We start from the raw sequence: 19,680 nt of genomic DNA on the forward strand, positions 1-19,680 counted from the left end.
GCAAAGGAAGGCGGCTTTGATAGACTTCAGTGGAATACAAGCCTGCTGGCAACACGTGACCAGAATCTTCAGACAGCTAGGAATGACCCGCACGTACAAAGGTAACTGTGAGGCTGTCACCCCAAAGGCAACCCATCTGGGCTTCTGGATGGGCAAGTCAAGCCTTCAGATTCTATTCAAGGCTAATGTCCTAGGAGATTTTTGTTGGATAGGGATTTTGTTAATTTTGGCCTTGGGCTCGTCTTTTCCCATTCTCTGATCCTGTTTCCTCATGTGTAAAATAGACATTAAATGCTTCTAACATTACGATTCTAGGAAATTTCAGAATTAAGCACAGTAATATTAGAGAATGAAAGATGAGAAGTGAAAGAATTACACCGAGCAAGTATTTTTAACTGATTAAAGTAAAAGGAAAGGACTTTTTTTAAACCTTAGCTTTAAAAAAAGAAAGAAAGAAAGAAAAACAAACCATTGTATGAGTTTGCTGGGACTGCCAAAACAGGATACCACAGACTGGGTGGCTACAGCAACAGACAACTTCCAGTTCTAGAGAACAGGAGTTTTGGTAGATGTGGTTTCTTCTCTGGCCTCTGTCCTTGCTTTACAGATGACTGTCTTCCCACTGGTCCTCACATGGTCATTCCTTTGTGTGTGCATCCCTAGTCTTTTATCTCCAAACTTCCTCTTCTTTGAAGGACCCCAGTCAGACTGGATTAGAGCCCACCTCTTCTAACTTAATCACTTCTTTCAAGGCCTTACCTCCAAATACAGAAAGTCTGAGGTACATGGCGGGACATGTGTGTGTATTTCAACAAACGAATCTGGTAGGTTGACAATTCAGTGCTCAACAACAATCTATTCTGATGTTCTCTTTTTAAAACACTATGACCGGGGCACCTGGGTGGCTCAGTGGTTTAAAGCCTCTGCCTTTGGCTCAGGTCATGATCTGAGGGTCCTGGGATCAAGCCCCGCATTGGGCTCTCTGCTCAGCAGAGAGCCTGCTTCCTCTTCTCTCTGCCTGCTCTGCCTACTTGCGATCTCTGTCTGTCAAATAAATAAATAAATAAAACACTGTGACCAAGTCCATACTTCTGGAGAGAAAGTATTTTATTTTAAGGTTTTTTATACATTTAGCAAGAGGATACATACTGAATTACATTAGCAGAATTGTATTAATAATAGGTAACTTATACCTGGAAAGCTAGTTAGGATGAAAAACAGTTTTTGTTTCATTAGTCTTCACAAACAGTATTTATTAAGGTAATTTATGTGATTTCTGTGAAAATACATTATAGAAGATCTTCCTTAAAACAAGTATATAAAAATCAAAAATATCGTTAAGATTTCATTAGCATACAATCCCAAACTGAAAAATTTAAAACAGATTAACCTCCTTTTCTATGGGAAGATGTGCTGAAAAGAGCTAATTTTACTGTTTGAACCTGATTAATTGTTCACCATACCTTCCCCACAATGAATGAAATCTAGCTCTCAGAGGGCAAAACTCACAAAATTCAATAGTCAGGCTTTCTTAGAATTCCACTTAATGAAGTTTAGGTTAGATTAACTAGCTGTTTTAATTACAATTTCAAGTCTTATAGATACAGAAATTCTATTTTTTCCAGAACAAACTTGCATATCCTTATAATATGAAAGGGAAGAAAACAGATTTTAACTGTTGATTCCTTTTACTTTTTGAGCTTAGTGACTGACATTTTTTTTCCCCTTCTCCTTCACAGCCTGGCATTCATCTGATTCATTAGCTTCTCCAATTTGATTGCTAGGGACATGTTTCCTTTAATCTTCAATTTTCCTGACATGAATGCCATTGTTGGTTTTAGTTTCCCTAAAATGAGAAAATGAGAGAAGGAAAAACAACCATTAGTACCCTTAGGGAGATACCACTTCAAGAACATGCATTATAAGAAGAACCTTCTTGAGTTCTATAATCCTCTGAAGTGCACAAGTTTCTATTCCAGAATTTTTTTAATCAATATCTTGGGAATCCCAATTCCTAGACTTAGATGTTAACAATATCTTATAATATGACATAATGTAAAAACAATCAGCAAAGATTATACCAAAAAGATGAAGATGCAACATTTACACACCAGTTACAGAACATTAAAGGATACACAGCCCTCAGATGAACTGTAGTAAACAAATACTATTTTAGTTAATTTTCCAATCTATTATACAGTTCATTAAACTTTTAACATTTCAGGTTTAGATTTTTTAAAAAACCAAAAGGTATAAATGCATATAATATTCTTAAGAAGTTATCATTAAAAACATAGTGTATGGGCAACAAAAGTATGTGATAGCACAGAAATGCCAGGATGTAAAACGGGAGCATTACAGCATAACTGTAGTCATTAACAACATAAAAGGAACAGAAGCTCCATGGAGGGAGGAGTCTGTATTTGCTACTCTTATTCCAGTGCTAGTACATGGTCAGGCACCCAGCGCAAATAATGAGGAAACTGAGGCTCAGAGAATATTCTGACTTGCCCAATGTCACCCACAGCTTATATACGACACACTGGATTTCAAAGCCAGGTGTTTCAGATTCCTTTTTTCTTTTTTTTTAAAGATGTTATTTATTTGACAGAGAGAGAGAGAGAAAGAGAATGCACACATGTGAGCAGGGGAAGGGGCAGAGGATAAAGGAGAAGGAAAGAATCTCCAGCAGACCCCGAGCTGGGCATGAAGCCCAACGTGGGGCTTGATCCCATGACCCTGAGATCACAACCTGAGCCTAAATCAAGAGTTGGGACGCTTAACCAATGGAACCACCCAGGTGCCCCTAATTCTTAATAGTTTTCTGAGCTATAGGATGCTAATTTATATATATAGATATCTCCAGCAGGCACGATATGTGTCTGGTGCATTAGTAAACTTCTACTTGCCCACACAAAAATGGGCTCTTTGTAGGAAAAAAAAAAAAAAAGCATGTGTTAATGTATTTATACAGGTTGAGATATTAAACACCTTTAAATTATTCAACGTAGGGGTTGTAACAAAGCATTATAGTTTGTTTAAGGATAGAAAGAATCAAGCCCAATTCTTTAACGAATAAGCAGGTGTACATTGCTCCACGGAAATGTGATGTTAAATACCTAAATTTACAAATCATAAACCAAGGGATAGTTTTGATTTATACAGAAGACAGGAAAATCTTTGTTCTTTACAGGAACAGAACAGCTCCTCCAAAAATTTAACAAACACTAACATCTGGGAGCTTTTCTGCTGAAAAACAGGGTCCCTATTCTGTCACCCTGCTTCACTGCTGGGTTTCACAACCCAGGAGACCACAAGCCCTGCTCACACATACACAGCTTCTCCAGCTTTATGGAGCCCTGCCTATAAAGACAAATGGACATCAAATGGAGACAAAAAAACAAAAAGAGATAAAAGCCATTTGGCAGGCACTGAAGAAAGCTAAACAAAGTAAAAAAAATAAAAAATTTCACAGTTTGTGTCCTTATTGATAAGAGAACATATAAAAGCAATGAATCAAGAGAATACTGGAGAAAGGGGCAAGAAGAGAAGTGCAGGGAAGAGGGAGAAAATAGAGGAGACAACCTAAATGGGTAGGGGGGGAGAATGAGAGGGAGAGAAACAGTAGAAGGGAAATGGAATGGGATCCAGTGAGTGAAAAAGGGGCAGTAAGAGAAGAAGAAACAGTGACCACATGGTGAAATCCTAGAAGTTAAAAATTTGAGAGATAATATTAAAATACAATAGGCGAGAGGCACTTGTAGATCCTCTGGTCACAGAGGTCTTCTCCATTGCTACCATCCCCCTCCTACTACTACAAAAGTCTCTCTCCATGCACCACCCCCATAATACTCTTTCCAAATAAAGTTTCTCCTTACTCATTAAAAAAACATGGTAGGTAAAAATAAGGTGAGCCAATCTCTCCCAAAGTAAAAAAGTTATATTAAGGCATATGCAATACAAGAAGGAGACGGTCAAAGATTGAATCAAAGATCATATGTTTTCTCTAGAAAGTGAGAACTGAAAGAAATATCAAAGAAATAATTTAAGGGGCGCCTGGGTGGCTCAGTGGTTTGGGCTGCTGCCTTCGGCTCCGGTCATGATCTCAGGGTCCTGGGATCGAGTCCTGCATCGGGCTCTCTGCTCCGCAGGAAGCCTGCTTCCCTCTCTCTCTCTCTCTCTGCCTGCCTCTCTGCCTACTTGTAATCTCTGTCAAATAAATAAATAAAATCTTAAAAAAAAAAAAAAGAAATAATTTAAGATACATTCCCAAGGAACCTATCAGGTACCCAGGAAAATGAAAGAAAAAAAGAAAAAAAGACCACACTACCTTGCATCATGATGAAATTTCAAACCACAAGAGAGAAGGAGAGCATTCCAATTCCAAAGTTTTTAGAAAGAAGAGAGGATGGATCCAAAAGATTAAGAAAAAAGGTATCATTCAATTCTCAAAGGTAATCTTAGAAGATGGAGCAATAGATTCATGATTCTTTTTTTTTTTTATGAGTCTATTCATTTGTTGATTTGAGAGAGACAGAGAGCATGTGAGCAGGGGAAGGAGCAGAGGCGGAGGGAAAGGGGAAGAAACTCCAACAGACTTCACACCAATTGGTGTGAAGACCAATTGGTATGGATACCAATGTGGAGCTCGATCCCTCAACCCTCAGATCATGCATGACATGTACAGAAATCAAGAGCTAGGCACTTAAACCAATTGAGCCACAGGCACCCCCTGGTCTCACATTTCTGAAGAAAAATGAGTTTCAACCCAAAAAGCTCTACCCAGCCAAATAATGTGTTGGTAGAATACAAGTAGTTTTAGATACTCACAAAATACTGCCTCTTATGTATCTTGTCTCATGAAGCTACTGGAGAATGTGTGTAACCAAAAGAGGATATAAACCAAGAAAGAACATGGGACACAGGAAATCAAGACATTCAGTGCAGAAGAGAGTTAAAAATTGCTAGGATCACAGCTGTGTAGCAGGCTTAATAAGTCTATCTATCTATTGTAACAAGACAAAGAGCTCCAGGAAAAAAGCAGACCGACAGGTAACCTAACACATTTGGCAGAGTGGAAAACTGTATCAAAAGGTTGTGGGAAGAATACAGAAAGATTCTGCTTAGTTACTTTATACCTATTTTAGTGGGGGGAAAAAAATAGGACAATTATTTATGTCCAGGAAAAAGAAAAGTTCTCTGAGAAGAAACATTGTAATAGTATACTATTTGACTCAGCAGCAAACTATACCAGAATCATAATCATTTAAACCTAAGTATTGATTTAAGCAAAAATAGTGATAGAATTATATTGGGGGGATGGGTAAGGGGCAGGTAAAGCAACATCAAGGTGCTGTAAGAGGACTTAAATCTCACTTATCAGTCTTTAGATTAGTGAATCTAAACAAAACAGTGTAAATACATATCTAACATTGAGAAATATGATTACTTTGGAAAAGGTGCAGTTACACAATGAAAGAGATACCAAAGAGACCTGAAGGTGATCACTCCTGTGCTGTGGGAGGGGGAAAGGCCAAAAAACACCTTTTAAAAATACATACTTTGGGGCACTTGGCTGGCTCAGTTAGTGGAGTGTGTAACTCTTTATCTTGGGGTCATGAGTTCAGACCCCATGTTGGCTGTAGAGATTACTTACAAAACAATTTTTTTGAAGATTTTATTTATTGGACAGACAGAGACACCAAGAGAAGGAACACAAGTAGGGGGAGTGAGAGAGGGAGAAGCAGGCTTCCTGCTGAGCAGGAAGGCCTGTGTGGGGGCTTGATCCCAGGACCCCGGGATCATGACTGGAGCCAAAGGCAGACACGTAACAAATGAGCCACCCAGATGTCCCAAAAATTTTTAATAAAATAAAAATAGGTACATTAAAGATTGAGGTGAAATTCACATGACATAAAATTAACCATTTTTTTAAGATTTTATTTATTTATTTGACAGAGAGAGATCACAAGTAGGCAGAGAGGCAGGCAGAGAGAGAAAGAGGAGGAAGCAGGCTCCCTGCTGAGCAGAGAGCCCGATGCGGGACTCGATCCCAGGACCCTGAGATCGTGACCTGAGCAAAGGCAGTGGCTTAACCCACTGAGCCACCCAGGCACCCCAAAATTAACCATTTTAAAGTGAATAATTCAGAACTTAAATTTAAGTATAGTCACAAGATTGTACAACCACTACCTCTATCTTGTCCCAAAAACATTTCCATCCCCCAAAAGGAAACCCTCTACCCACTATGTATTAACAATTCCCCTCCTTCTAGACCCTGGCAACCACCAATCAGCTTTCTGTTTCTATGAATTTACCTATTTTAGTGTTTCATATGAAAGAATTCATACAATATGTGATCTTTTGTCAGGCTTCTTTTGCTTATTAAGTTTTCAAGGTTCATCCACATTGTATGATGAATAAGTACTTCATTTCTTTTTATGGCTGAATAATATTTCATTACACACACACAAATAACTTATTGATTCATCCGTTGATGGCCATCCGGGGTTTTTCCCACCTTCTGCCTATTGTGAACAGTGCTGCTATGAACATGTGTATATACATATTTGAGGGTCTATTTTCTTTTGAATGTGGGAGTGGAAATGCTGGGATAAATGGATCTCCACGTCCAAACAAATGAGGTTAGGTTTCTACTTGTACTTCTATGTACACACCATATACAAATATTAGTTCAAAATGGGTCAGAGACCTAAATGGGAGAGCTAAATCTAAACACCCTCAAAAAAGGGGTGCCAGACTTGCTCAGTCAGAAGAGCAAGTGACTTCTGATCTCAGGATTGTAAGTCTGAGCTCCACTGTTGGGTGCAGAGATTATTTTAAAAAATAAAATCTTAAAAAAATAAAAATAGGGGCCCCTGGGTGGTGCAATCAGTTAAGTGTCAGACTCTTGGTTTTGGCTCAGGTTGTAATCTCGGGTTTGTGCAACTGAACCCCATGTTGGGTCCCAGTGTAGAGTCTGCTTGAGTTTCTCTCTCCCCTGTCCTTCTGCCCCTCCCCTCTGTGTTCTCTAAAATAAATAAATAAATCTTTAAAAATATTAAATAAGATAAAAACCCTCTGGGGTGCTTGGGTGGCTCAGTTAGTTAAGTGTCTGACTCTTGATTTTGACTCAGGTCATGATCTCAGGGTTGTAAGATCAAGTCTCATGTCAGGCTCTGCGCTGGGCATGGAGTCTGCTTAAGATTCTCTCTTGGGGCGCCTGGGTGGCTCAGTCAGTTAAGCATCTGCTTTCGACTTAGGTCATGACCTTGGGTCCTGGGATTGAGCACCACCTGTGGCTCCAGCTCCCTGCTCAGTGGGGAGTTGGCTTCTCTCTCTGTCCCTTCCTTCCCACTCATGCTCTCTCAAATAAATAAGTAATATCTTTAAAAAAAGATTCTCTCTCTTCCTCTCCCTCTGCCCCCAACCTCTCTCTCTTAAAAAAAAAAAAAAAAAAAACCCAAAACAAAAAACCTTCAGGGTGCTGGGTGGCTCAGTCATTGAGCATCTGCCTTCAGCTCAGGCCATGATCCCCAGGGTCCTAGGATTGAGCCCTACGTCGGGCTCCCTGCTCAGTGAAGATCCTGTTTCTCCCTCTCCCCCTCTTCCTGTTCGTGCTCCCTCTCTCACTGTCTCTCTCTCTCTGTCAAATAAGTAAATAAATAAATCTTTTTTTTTAAGAGTAAATCGCAAATCTTTAAAACAGGTTTCATTAAGATTCTTAGATATGACAATGGAAGCACAAGCAACAGAAGAAAAAAATCCACAAAATGGACTTCATCAAAATAAAAATTTTTGTTTCAAACTATATCATCAAAAAAGTGAAAAGATAACCCAAAAAACTGAGAGACCATATCTGCAAATAATACACTTCATAAAGGATATCCTCTTTATATCTGAGCTCTATAAAGAATTCTTAAAATTCAGTAAAAAAAAGACAACCCAATTAAAAGGTGCAAAGGACCCAAAGAGATGTTTCTTCAAGGATGATGTACATGTAACCAATAAGCACATGAGAAAATGCTGAACACATCATTAGTCATTAGGAAAATGGAAATCAAAGCCACATGCAGTATCACTTCACACCCACTAGGATGGCTATTAAAACAAAAACGAAAATAAGGAGTGCTGGGAAGGGCAAGAACACAAAGAAACAGAAACCTCACACAACTGCTGGTAGGAATGTCAAGGCAGAGCTGCTGGGGAAAAGTTTAGCAGTTCTTCAAAGAGTGAAACATAGATTTACCACATGACCCAGCAATACAAGAGAAATGAAAACCTAAGTCCACTCAGAAACTTGGAAACAAATGTTTACAGCAGCATTACTCATAACAGCCAAAGGGTGGAAATAACCCAAATGTCTGCTAACAGGTGAGAGGATAAACTAATTATGGCATATTTCTATGATGGAATATTATTCAGTCATAAAAATCAATGAAGTACTGATACATGCTATAACTTAGATGAACCTTGAAAATGTTATGAAAATGTTATGCCAAATGAAAGGTGCCACACACAAAGGTTTTATTTTGTATGATTCCATTTATATGAACTATCTAGAATAGGCAAATCCATAGAAAGAGGAAAAACATATGACTTGTTGCCAGGGAATGGGGGAGGCCAGAATGAAGAGTGTTACTTACATGCCATGGCGTGTTCTTCTGGGGGCGATGAGTAAGTTTTGAAATAAACAAGTGATTTTTGCACAGGACTGTGCATCACTAAATTAAATACCACTGAAGAGTATATACTTTAAAATGGTTAATCATATGTTATATGAATTCAATCTCCATTTTTGAAAAAAAGAAAAAGTAAGTATCAATACATTCTATATCAAGAATGAAATTTGGGGGTGCCTGGGTGGTTCAGTTGGTTAAGGGTCTGGTTTTGGCTCAGGTCACGATCCCAGGCTTCTGGGATTGAGCCCCACATCAGGGGAGCCTGCTTCTCCCTTTCCCTCTGCCCCACCCCCCATGCGCTCTTTCTCTCCAATAAAATCTTAAAAAAAAAAAAAAAAGTGAAAGTTGAACACATACTAAAAGAAAAAACATGCTGAAAGAAGCTAGTCACAAAAAAAATCACATATTATACTATTCTGTTCAAATGAAAGTCCAGAAAAGGGAAACTATGAGACAAAAAGTAGATCAGTGGTTGCTTAGAGCTGAAAGCAGGTTGATAGGGGATATGAGGTTAACAGCAAATGGGTAAACGGTTTCTTTTTGAGGTGATGAAAACGTTCTAAAACCAACTGTGGTGCCGGCTGCAAATACCTGTGAATATGCTAAGAACTACTTAACTGTACACTTTAGATGGATGAATTGTATGGTAAGTGAATTATTCCTCAATAAAGCTGTTAAAAAAATAAAAGCGACTGTTACATATAACAATAAACTGAATTAGTAATTAAAAATGTTCCAACAAAAAATCCCAGGTCCGTTTTTTCGGCTTCATCGTTTTTTCCCAGGATACAAAATCAATACAAAAAAATTAACTGTATTTATGTCTACTAGGAACAGATTATTCAAAAATAAAATTAAAGACAATAATTCCATTCACAATAGCATGAATAAAATACTTAGGGGAAAAAGCATGAACCATAAAAGAAAGAATTGATGGATCAGACTTTATCAAATCTAAAAAACTTTCATAACTCAAAAGACATCATTAAGAAAATGAAAAGAGGGGCTCCTGGGTGGCTCAGTGGGTTAAAGCCTCTGCCTTTGGCTCAGGTGATGATCTCAGGGTCCTGAGATCAAGCCCCATGTCGGGCTTTCTGCTCAGCAGGAAGCCTGCCTCCCCTCCCACCCCCGCCCCGCTCCCGGCCTCTGCCTGCCTCTCTGCCTACTAGTGATCTCTGTTTGTCAAATAAATAAATAAAATCTTTAAGAACAAAAAAAAATCACATACATCTAGAATTTATAAAGAATCTTGCAATTTAATAAAAAAAGCCAAGTCAATTTAAAGATAAGCAAGTTTTGAACAGTTCATCAATGTAAATAGCTATTTAGCACATTAAAAGCTGCTCAACATTAAGGAAATACAAATTAAAATCACAATGAGATACCACCACACACTCACTCTAATGGCTATAATACCAAAGACACTGCCATTTGTGACAACATGGATGAACCTAGACCGAGAAAGTCAAGTATGTGTGATCTCACTTACAGTGGAATCCAGAAACGGAGAGTAAAATGGTGGTAGCCAGAGTTGGGAGTGAGAGAAATGGGGAGATGTTGGTCAAAGGGTACAAACTTTCAGCTCTAAGATGAATAATTCCTGGGGATCTAATGCACAGCATGGTGACTGCAGTTAATAATACTATATTGCATATTTGAAATTTGCTAAGAGTAGATCTTAAAACCTTCTCACTACAAACATAAAAAAGGTAATTATGTGGGATGACAAATGTGTTAATTAGCTTGACTACAGTAATTTAACAATGTATATATACACATGCATCAAATCATTGTTTTATACCTTAAATATATATAGCTTTTGTCAAGTATACCTCAATAAAGCTGTTCAAACAAACAAACACTAATAAGTTTTGGTGAGAATTTGGAGAAATGGGAGCCTTCACACATTACGAATGAGAAGGTAAAATCAGTACAGCCACTGAGCCTTCACACATTACGAATGAGAAGGTAAAATCAGTACAGCCACTGAGCCTTCACACATTACTAATGAGAAGGTAAAATCAGTACAGACACTTTAGCAAACGGTTTGATAGTTTCTCAAAAAAGCTATCAACTTACCATATGACCCACCAATTCCACTCTTAAGAATCTATCTAAGAGAAATGAGAATATACAACCACCCAAATACGTGCATGACCATACTCAGAGCAGCATATTCATAACAGCTGAAAACCTAAAATAATCCAAATGCCCACCAGCTGGTGAGTGGATAAGTAATATGTAGAATTGCCACACAGTAGAATACTATTCAGCAATAAAAAGGAAATGAATTACTGATACATGCTACAACATAAATGGATGAATCTCAAAAGCCTTATGGTAAGTGGAGACAGATACAAACGACTATACACTGTGTATTTCATTTATATCAACTACCCAGAAATCTATAAGAGACAGAAAGCAAATCAGCATTTGCCTAGCTGAGGGTAAAAATGGGGAATGATTACAAAGAGACATGAAAGAATTTTCTGGGGTGACGGAAATTTCTTCAGCTAGATTATACGTGATGGCTGTACACTCTATAAATCTATACTGGGTGGATTTTATGACATGTAAATTATACCTCAATAAAACTGTTTTAAAAATAACTTTAAAAATAGCTAGTAAGCACAATATCCTATATATAATATCTCCTCTCTATACATTAAACAGGTAATCCCCTACAGTTCTCTTTCTATGAAAATGTTTTACCCTACAGTGGCCTCTACTGGCCAAAAGGAGATTTTGATTAGATGAGTACTAGTTGCTTGAAGTTTCTTTATTTATAAAGTATCCACTATATAAATTAGGTCAGAAATGGCTAGGCTTTTTTTTTTTTTAAAGATTTTATTTATTTATTTGACAGACAGAGATCACAAGTAGACAGAGAGGCAGGCGTTGGGTGGGGGGGGACAGGTTCCCTGCTGAGCAGAGAGCCCGATGTGGTACTCAATCCCTGGGATCATGACCTGAGTGGAAGGCAGAGGCTTTAACCCACTGAGACACCCAGGAGCCCCTGGCTGTGGTTTCTTAAAAGAGAAACCATACTAGGATATAAGGTCTAAACTGTGCCCCTTCAAAAGAGAGCAGATAGGATGAAGAGTAGGAACAAAAGGACATAAGAAGCAGAAGTAAATTCACTGTCAATGTAAGAAACCTTTTAAGAGGGGCGCCTGGGTGGCTCAGTGAGTTAAGCCTCTGCCTTTGGCTCAGGTCATGATCCCAGCATCCTGGGACTGAGCCCCGCACATGGGGCTCTCTGCTAGGCAGGAGCCTGCTTCCTCCTCTCTCCCTGCCTGCCTCTCTGCCTACTTGTGATCTCTGTCAAATAAGTAAATAAAATCTTCAAAAAAAAAAAAAAAAGCGGGGCGCCTGGGTTGCTCAGTGGTTTGGGCTACTGCCTTCGGCTCGGGTCATGATCTCAGGGTCCTGGGATCGAGCCCCGCATCGGACTCTCTGCTCCGCAGGAAGCCTGCTTCCCTCTTTCTCTCTCTCTGCCTGCCTCTCTGCCTACTTGTGATCTCTGTCTGTCAAATAAATAAATAAAATCTTTAAAAAAAAAAAAAGGAAATCTTGTAAGAATATATATTTTTCTTTTAGTTACTCATTTATCTGACTTCCCACAGTCAACGCAGAAGCACATTCACAGACAGATATAAATGGAAAACCCATTATTTTTTTTTTTTAAGATTTTACTTATTTTTTTGATGGAGAGAGATCACAACAAGTAGGCAGAGAGAGAGGAGGAAGCAGGCTCCCTGTCAAGTAGAGTCCCATGTGGGACTCAATCCCAGGGCCCTGAGATCATGACCTGAGCTGAAGCAGAGGCTTTAACCCACTGAGTCACCCAGGCGCCCCTGGAAAACCCATTATTATAGGTTGATGTTACATAATAAAATTAAATTTAATAAGTCATTTGACTTTTTTCACCTTTGGAGGGCAGAGTAGCATCATGATTAAAAGAGCATGAGCCTAAAAGCTTGGATTCAAATTTTGACTTCAATATTTCTTCACTGTGTGATCTTGAGTTTATTGTTTAATCAGTCTTCATTTTTATAAAATGGAGAAAACATTTTATCTCAAAGCATTGCTTGTTAAATTGCTTAACTCATAGTAACCACACAATGCATATTAGTTGTAATTATTGTTATTTCAGTTTAGAAATTGATAATTTTTATTTTAAATGATCTTTAAGTTCAAAATATTACTTATTTATAAAATATAAATTTGCCAACATTTACTGAGCATCTCGTATGTCCAAAGCACTTTAAGTTTTATGAAGACATAGTTGTTAGAATACTGAAACACTAAAGGCACTACTGAAAACAACTGAAGAGATCGTTATTAACACTGAAAGATGTTACAATGTGTGAGTGAAAAAGATCACCAAACAGTGGTAATGCTATAATCCTGTTTTTAAAAGCACTTGTGTATATTTATACATATTCACAAAAGTATGTATGACTCTAAACCAAAATCAACTAATGGTTGACTTCTCAGTAGTGAGATAAAGAAGTATCTTTATTTTGCTTAGGGGTGCTTGGGTGGCTCAGTCGGGTAGGTAGCTGACTCTTAATCTCAGCTCAGGTCATTATCTCATGGTCCTGGGATCCAGTCCGTGTTGGGCTCCACACTCAGCAGAGACACTGCTTGAGATTTTCTCTCCCTGTTCACATGCTCTCCCTAAAATAAATAAATAAATCTTTTTAATTTATTTATTTAAAAAAAAATTTTTTTTAATAAATAAATCTTAAAAAAAATAAAAAGAACTATTTTTATTTTGTGTCTTTTTAAAAAGATTTTATTTATTTGACAGAGATTATAAGCAGGCAGAGAGGGAGGAATGGAAGCAGGCTCCCAGCTGAGCAGAGAGCCCAATGCAGGGCTTGATTCCAGGACCGTGGGATCATGACCTGAGCCGAAGGCAGAGACTTTAAACCACTGAGCCACCCAGGTGCCCCTTTGTTTTGCTATTTTCTTAACTGTATTTTCTGATTTTGTACCATGAGTTATTTACACTACTGTAAAAAAAAAAAAAAAAAAAAGTTGGGGCACCTGGGGGGCTCAGTCAGTTAAATGTCTGATTCTTGGTTTCAGCTTAAGTCATGATCTCATGGGTTGCAAAACTAAGTTCTGCACTGAGCTGCGCACTCAGTGCAGAGTCTGTTGGAAGATTCTCTCCCCCTGCTCCTACCCCCATTCTTGCACTCTAAAATAAATAAATCTTAAAAAATAAATAAAAGGGAAAGTTGAAGGGACCTCAATGATTAGCAACATACACACACTGTCTCAGATGGTAGGTAGGCCATTAGCATCCTGGATTAGAACTGGAAAGCAGTGAGCGTCTGGGGGCTCAGTGGGTAGGGCAGCTACCGTCAGCTTGGGTCACGATTCTGGGGTTCTGAGTGCATCTGGCACCCTGCTCAGCAGCGAGTCTGCTTCTCCCTCTGCCCCATCTCCCTGCTTGTGTGCTCTCTCTCTCAAAAATAAATAAAAGTTAAAAAAAAAAAAAAAAGAAAGGAATTGGAAAGCAAGATCTACAGGGCACAGAGTACACACTGTGATTTTTGGGAATGTATAAAGATTAAAACAGAACAAAGAATTAATCAGATTTACAGATCATTAAGTGAATTTTTTTGGTTAGAATGTTATAATGCTTTAGTTTGAAGTGTTGTTTCTAAATACGTGTGATAATTACCATTTGGAGTAGTATCCTAAGAGTAGAAAATAGAAAAAATTATCCTTAAAATTCTCTGGCACAGTTAGAGGTACATGGGAAGAATAGAAGACTACACAAAAGGTTCTCTTGCTTAGGGATTCCACAGAAAGCAGGATCATGGAGCCACGAGAGAGGGCCTCTGTTTCCTGTTACAGTCATGGCATGATCAAAGCAGGACCTTACTCTCAATAAATGAGGTACAGCTGAGTTCAGCACCTCCTGTGTCCCAGGTGTTACTGGAAGGGGCTATGTCTTAGTCCAACCAGTAGAAATAAAGTCCACCTAGGAGTCCTTTTAAATCACCTCTCTATTTTCAAGATTATCTTATAGGCTTCTCAGTCACGCAAAAAAGAAATTCTGACTTCGACTTTCCCATTGTTGGCTGAACAGTAAGAACTTAACCAAACAGTAAGACCCACCTTCTGAAGACTATGTGCTCTTTAACATCAACAGCTGCTAAGATTCTATGGCTATGAACACAAGTCTTGATTATTTGGAAAGGAATAAAGTTAGAACTAAATTTTCCCTGAACAATCAGTAAGTTAATAAAATTTAAAACTCACCTGAAAACATTTTTACAAAATCATCAGTAGACATACTCATCACCACATCTGCCTGTTCAGAGGGCTCTCCATATCCGACATTCCCACCTTTGCTTTTAAGATCAAGAAACCATGTTCCACCATCTTCACCTGCACAAAATACAGAGATATAGAAAACAATGCCGAAGAAGCCTTGTTCTTCTTCTTTTTTTTTTTTTTTTTTAAGATTTTATTTGTTTATTTGACAGAGAGAAATCACAAGTAGATGGAGAGGCAGGCAGAGAGAGAGAGGGAAGCAGGCTCCCCGCTGAGCAGAGAGCCCGATGCGGGACTCGATCCCAGGACTCTGAGATCATGACCTGAGCCGAAGGCAGCGGCTTAACCCACTGAGCCACCCAGGCGCCCCAAGCCTTGTTCTTCTTAAACTTAATAGCTGCTAAAGTTAGAATAATTTTACATAATGCTGTTTTCCTGGTTAAAACCCTCAGGCCACTATCAAATTCAATAACTATTAAGTATTTCCGTGCCAGGCATGGGGCTGGGCTCTGACGTCCCTGAAGTAACATGGTTCTTACACAAGACAAAGCAGAGCCAGGCAAGCCCCATGGAAGGTGAGACTGGAAAGTCAGGTGAGAATTAGGCAAATGAGGAACTGAAACGAGTGTGGGAGGACTGAAGGTAGAAAGAGAATGACCTGTGGCATGAGATGAGCTCATGAAGCAGTCCAGAGGCAGGGGCAGTGGGCCAAGTCAAAGTACTTACTCCTTCCATGGCATATCCCTTACGATACTGACTTTATCGTAAGGGATATGCCATGGAAGGGGAATGACATAAGGCTGGTATTTTAAATCAATCACCCTAATATCAGGGTGGAGAATATATTGTTGAGGGATAAAGAGGATGCAAAAGGCAAGTTAGGATGGTTGTGAGGGTAGTTTGAGAACTTGAGGATGTGTGCCTGGATCAGGACTGTGGCCGTGGGAATAGGGAGAAGTGGGCATATTTGAGAGATAACTTCAAAGCAGAAACACAAAACTCGGTAAATGAACAGGATGAGGAAAATGTATGCAGAGTGCATAAGAAATGATTTGCTAGTTTTTGGCTCAGGAAACCGGGTAAGTGTGGATGTATTTTGTACTGAGAGAGGACTACTGAGGAAGAGCAGATTGAATAGGCAGTGTCCAAGCCAGGTGTTGGGAATGGTGAGCTGTTTCAGACATTTTCAGATTGAGGCATCTCTGCGCCAACAAAGTGAAAATGTCAAATGAAGTCTGACTAGGCTAGAAATACAGAAACCTAAGTAATCATTTCCTATGGTCAACTGAAGCCATGTGAATGATTAAGGTTTCCTAGGGCAAGTCTGGAACTGACAAGGATGATTACAGATAAAGCAGGAAAGCAAGGAGAGCTGCTGTCAGGGAAGACAAGGACAGGAGCCTTTCCAGAAGGCAGGAACGGTCAACAGCTTCAAATGCTGTAGAGTGGTGACAGTGTAAAAATGACAAAGGTCCACTGATGATACAGAGGTCACTGAGGACCTTGGTGACAGCATATTCAGCAGAATGGAGAAATATGATACTTTGGTAGAGTGAACTCTACATGAAATGAAGTTTGGCTCTACAAGGGAGAGGAATGGTAGGGGTAAGAAGTGGGATTAGGGGTGTTGTGTTGTGTTTTAAAGATGGAACAGACTTTGAGGATTTTATCATTGGAAAGTAGGCTGCAGGATACACAGGTGAGAGGGTGTAATTCACAGCACAAAATCCCTGATGAGGCCAGAGGAAATGGGATCTAAAACTTTGCTACTCAAAGTGCGATCTGTGGACTATAGTTCTGTCAGAAATGCAAAATTCAGACCCGAGACATGGTGAATCAGACTGCATTTTAGCAGGGTCCCAGATGATCAGTAACAACATTAAATCTAGAGCTGAGCTCTGTTCTACTGGGAAGGAAGAAAGAATGATGCTCATAACAACTGATGTGCTATCAGATGACAGGAAGCTGAAGCACTTTGTCTGCAAGTTTGTATTATCTCTGTGAAAGAGGAGGTGGGGTTATTTGCTGAAACTGGCAGGGAAGTGGTAAAAGGGAGAAAGATGGGAAGTTTGTGGAATACTGAGAAGTTTTAAAACAGTCACTGTGGAAAATGAGAAAGTAAGCCAACCACAGAAATACAGTATTCTGAGGTGCTGCTTAGAGCCCAGTTGAGGAAGGCTGATGAGAATTTCTACTAGTGCAGATCCACTGGGTAGTGTGACGGGTTTTTCCATTTCCCCAGGAGCACTGAGCAGCCGGAATGCAACTGTGGGCCAGCCAGTGTGATTCATTCAGGACTAGGCTTTTGATAGGTGATGAAGCACAAAAAGGCCAGGGAATGTAGGATATAGGTAAGAGAGTGATTAAAGCAACGGACCATGGGCTCTACGAAGAGCAAAGGAAGAAGAGAGGAAACCGAGGAGACAAAGGATGAAAGAATTGATAATGTCAAAGTTGCACTCAATGGGACTAAGGTAGCTAGTTCTTAAAACTATCATTAGTATGTGTTAATATCATTAGTATGTGTGTATAGTATAGTTAACACATACTATACACTTCTTCAGTATAAAGAAGAAAAATATTGAGAAGTTTAAGAACGCTGACTACATGCAGACTGACTCCGATAATTTCAAAGATAAAAATGGCCGGGTGTCGTGGCTGATGATACATTACTGTGTTAAACCTCATAGTCAGGATCCATATGCCCTCCTAACTAGGATTTTCTCTCAACTACATGCCCCCAAATTTATTTAACACTGGAAGTCTATGTAATGAGATTTTATTTTACATGTGTCCATATGCACTGATCTTAAAATACAAATCAGTATTTACTATTCTTTAATGTCTACATTCTAGGGTTAAGGGTTTTAGATATAGGCAACTATCAAGGTGATTGCCACTGGAGGCTGATTTTCTTCCAAGAGAAATATCCTACTTTATTTCACAAAAGCACCACATTCCCAGATATTATCCTTACCTGAGAGTTCGAACAGATAAATTGCTTGAGTGGCTTTAACAACGTCATCACTGAGGAAGTCCTTAACGATTCTAAATGTTTCTGCCACAGCTCCAGAAGGTGGTTTTGGTGGTGGCTGTGACTTCTCTTCTTTCAATTCTGGAAGAGCACCTGTAAAATATTGATATAAATGGTTTGAAAGCCTACACAGTATAAAGCCACACAGAGAATTAGTGAATTAGCAGAAAAGACTTGCCACCAATTAGACTTGACAAAAATGATTTTAAATGCATCTGGTGACATCAAAAAGCGGAAGTCAAACCGATGGAATAATATCCAAACACATCAGTCATGATTATAAATGTAAATGGTTTATACTCTCCAAATAAAAGGCTCATTCTCTGATTAAGTTAAAAAAAAAAAAAACCCCAAACCACTACTAAACTATAGTGGCTTTTTTTGGTTTGTTTTTAAACAGACCTAAAGACATTTTTAGGAGTAATAATTAATCACTCCTTCATCACCCCCTCTGAGTTCTAAAACCAAATGAGAAAAGAAGACACTAGAGATCAGAACATCAACGATGTAAATCGATGGACTGAATTGTTGGAGACTGTAGCTTGAATCAACAGCCAAGTGAACTTCTAATAACTTTACCTCTGAATTAAACTTAGTTCCTTCATTCCTGGATTGAACCTACTTCCTCCCATCAGGACTATGCAAAGGACAAGGCAGTTGGGGTTATTGTCCTTGGGTTTAGGCAGTAAAGGGGTGCACTGTCTGTAATGAATTTAAAAATAATGACAAACTGACTACAAGTTTTTTTAAAAAGTGTGTATCTTCTTTGCTCCATTGGGTCTTGAGGATTTCATCTTTAATATCTGTTTGGATTTTAACTTGTAAGAAGAGGAGGATTTTATTGTCGTTTTTGTCTCTGGAATCATAGTGAAGGTAATTTATAGCCAGCAAATTTGGGATACTTTTATATTGCTTCTGTTGTACGACGGAGGATCTTTATGTTGTCCATTAGATTTCATTTAATAATCTTTGGTGAGTTATACTGGTCAATATGGCTGAGTATGATTTGAGTTGGGAAACAGATGGAGAGTTCAATTTTAGCCTAGAGCACAGTCTGACCTTGGAGTTAATTTAATTAATGAGTTGTTCTCACTTGTTTCTGGGGGCAACTGCCAAACTACTCACAAGTGATTACTGGAAAATGAATAAAGGAACAGAAGTTGGTATTTTGAAGGACAGCTTCACGCTATTGGAATTTTCCTATGGACTGCAGATCCCCTGGCTCATTATATACTGAATGGTTATGGCCATTAGGTTAAGTTGATACAAGTTTAAAAATACGGAACTTCCACTCCCCTGGTCTTCTGTTTCTAGGCTCCTGCCAGGGCCAGGGGCAGGGAGAGCTTTTTTGAGGCTGATAATCTCACCGTCCTCTTCATCCAGTGGGAGGAGCCCCCAGTCTGATGAAATTGCAAGAGGAACTGGCTTTTTGTGGGTAACGGGTATGAATAATGACCATAAGTATACAACTCAAAAAGTTACCAGAAGAACTGGGGGATGGGTACAAAGGGTAGAGAGGAGTGAGAGGTAAGGCTTTGCAGTTATGGAATGAGTAAGTCACAGGGATAAAAGGTACAGCATAGGGGATAGAGTCAATGGTACTGTAATAATGCTGTACGGTGACACACAGTAGCTAAACTTGGGGTGAGCTCAGCATAATGCAGAGAG

General features: G+C 39.0%; 1 protein-coding gene across 2 annotated transcripts in view; it reads right to left on the bottom strand.

Annotated features, from left to right (window-relative positions):
* Nucleotides 1-1,089: 1,089 nt before the first annotated feature.
* The window catches only part of HSDL2 (hydroxysteroid dehydrogenase like 2), a 58,600-nt gene continuing 40,009 nt past the window's right edge, over nucleotides 1,090-19,680 (bottom strand). Inside the window, exons 9-11 of one of the 2 annotated variants that reach the window (XM_059411048.1) lie at nucleotides 17,956-18,105; nucleotides 14,964-15,092; nucleotides 1,090-1,846 (exon numbers count right to left, since the gene is read on the bottom strand). In XM_059411048.1, coding sequence (XP_059267031.1) covers nucleotides 1,734-1,846; nucleotides 14,964-15,092; nucleotides 17,956-18,105 — 392 coding nt within the window. In that variant the 3' untranslated portion in view covers nucleotides 1,090-1,733. Of the gene's footprint in view, nucleotides 1,847-13,184; nucleotides 13,365-14,963; nucleotides 15,093-17,955; nucleotides 18,106-19,680 lie in introns of those variants that run through there. The other variant, XM_059411049.1, reaches the window with a different exon arrangement.

The sequence above is a fragment of the Mustela nigripes genome, chromosome 9, assembly GCF_022355385.1.
Source record: "Mustela nigripes isolate SB6536 chromosome 9, MUSNIG.SB6536, whole genome shotgun sequence".
NCBI classification, from domain to species: domain Eukaryota; kingdom Metazoa; phylum Chordata; class Mammalia; order Carnivora; family Mustelidae; genus Mustela; species Mustela nigripes.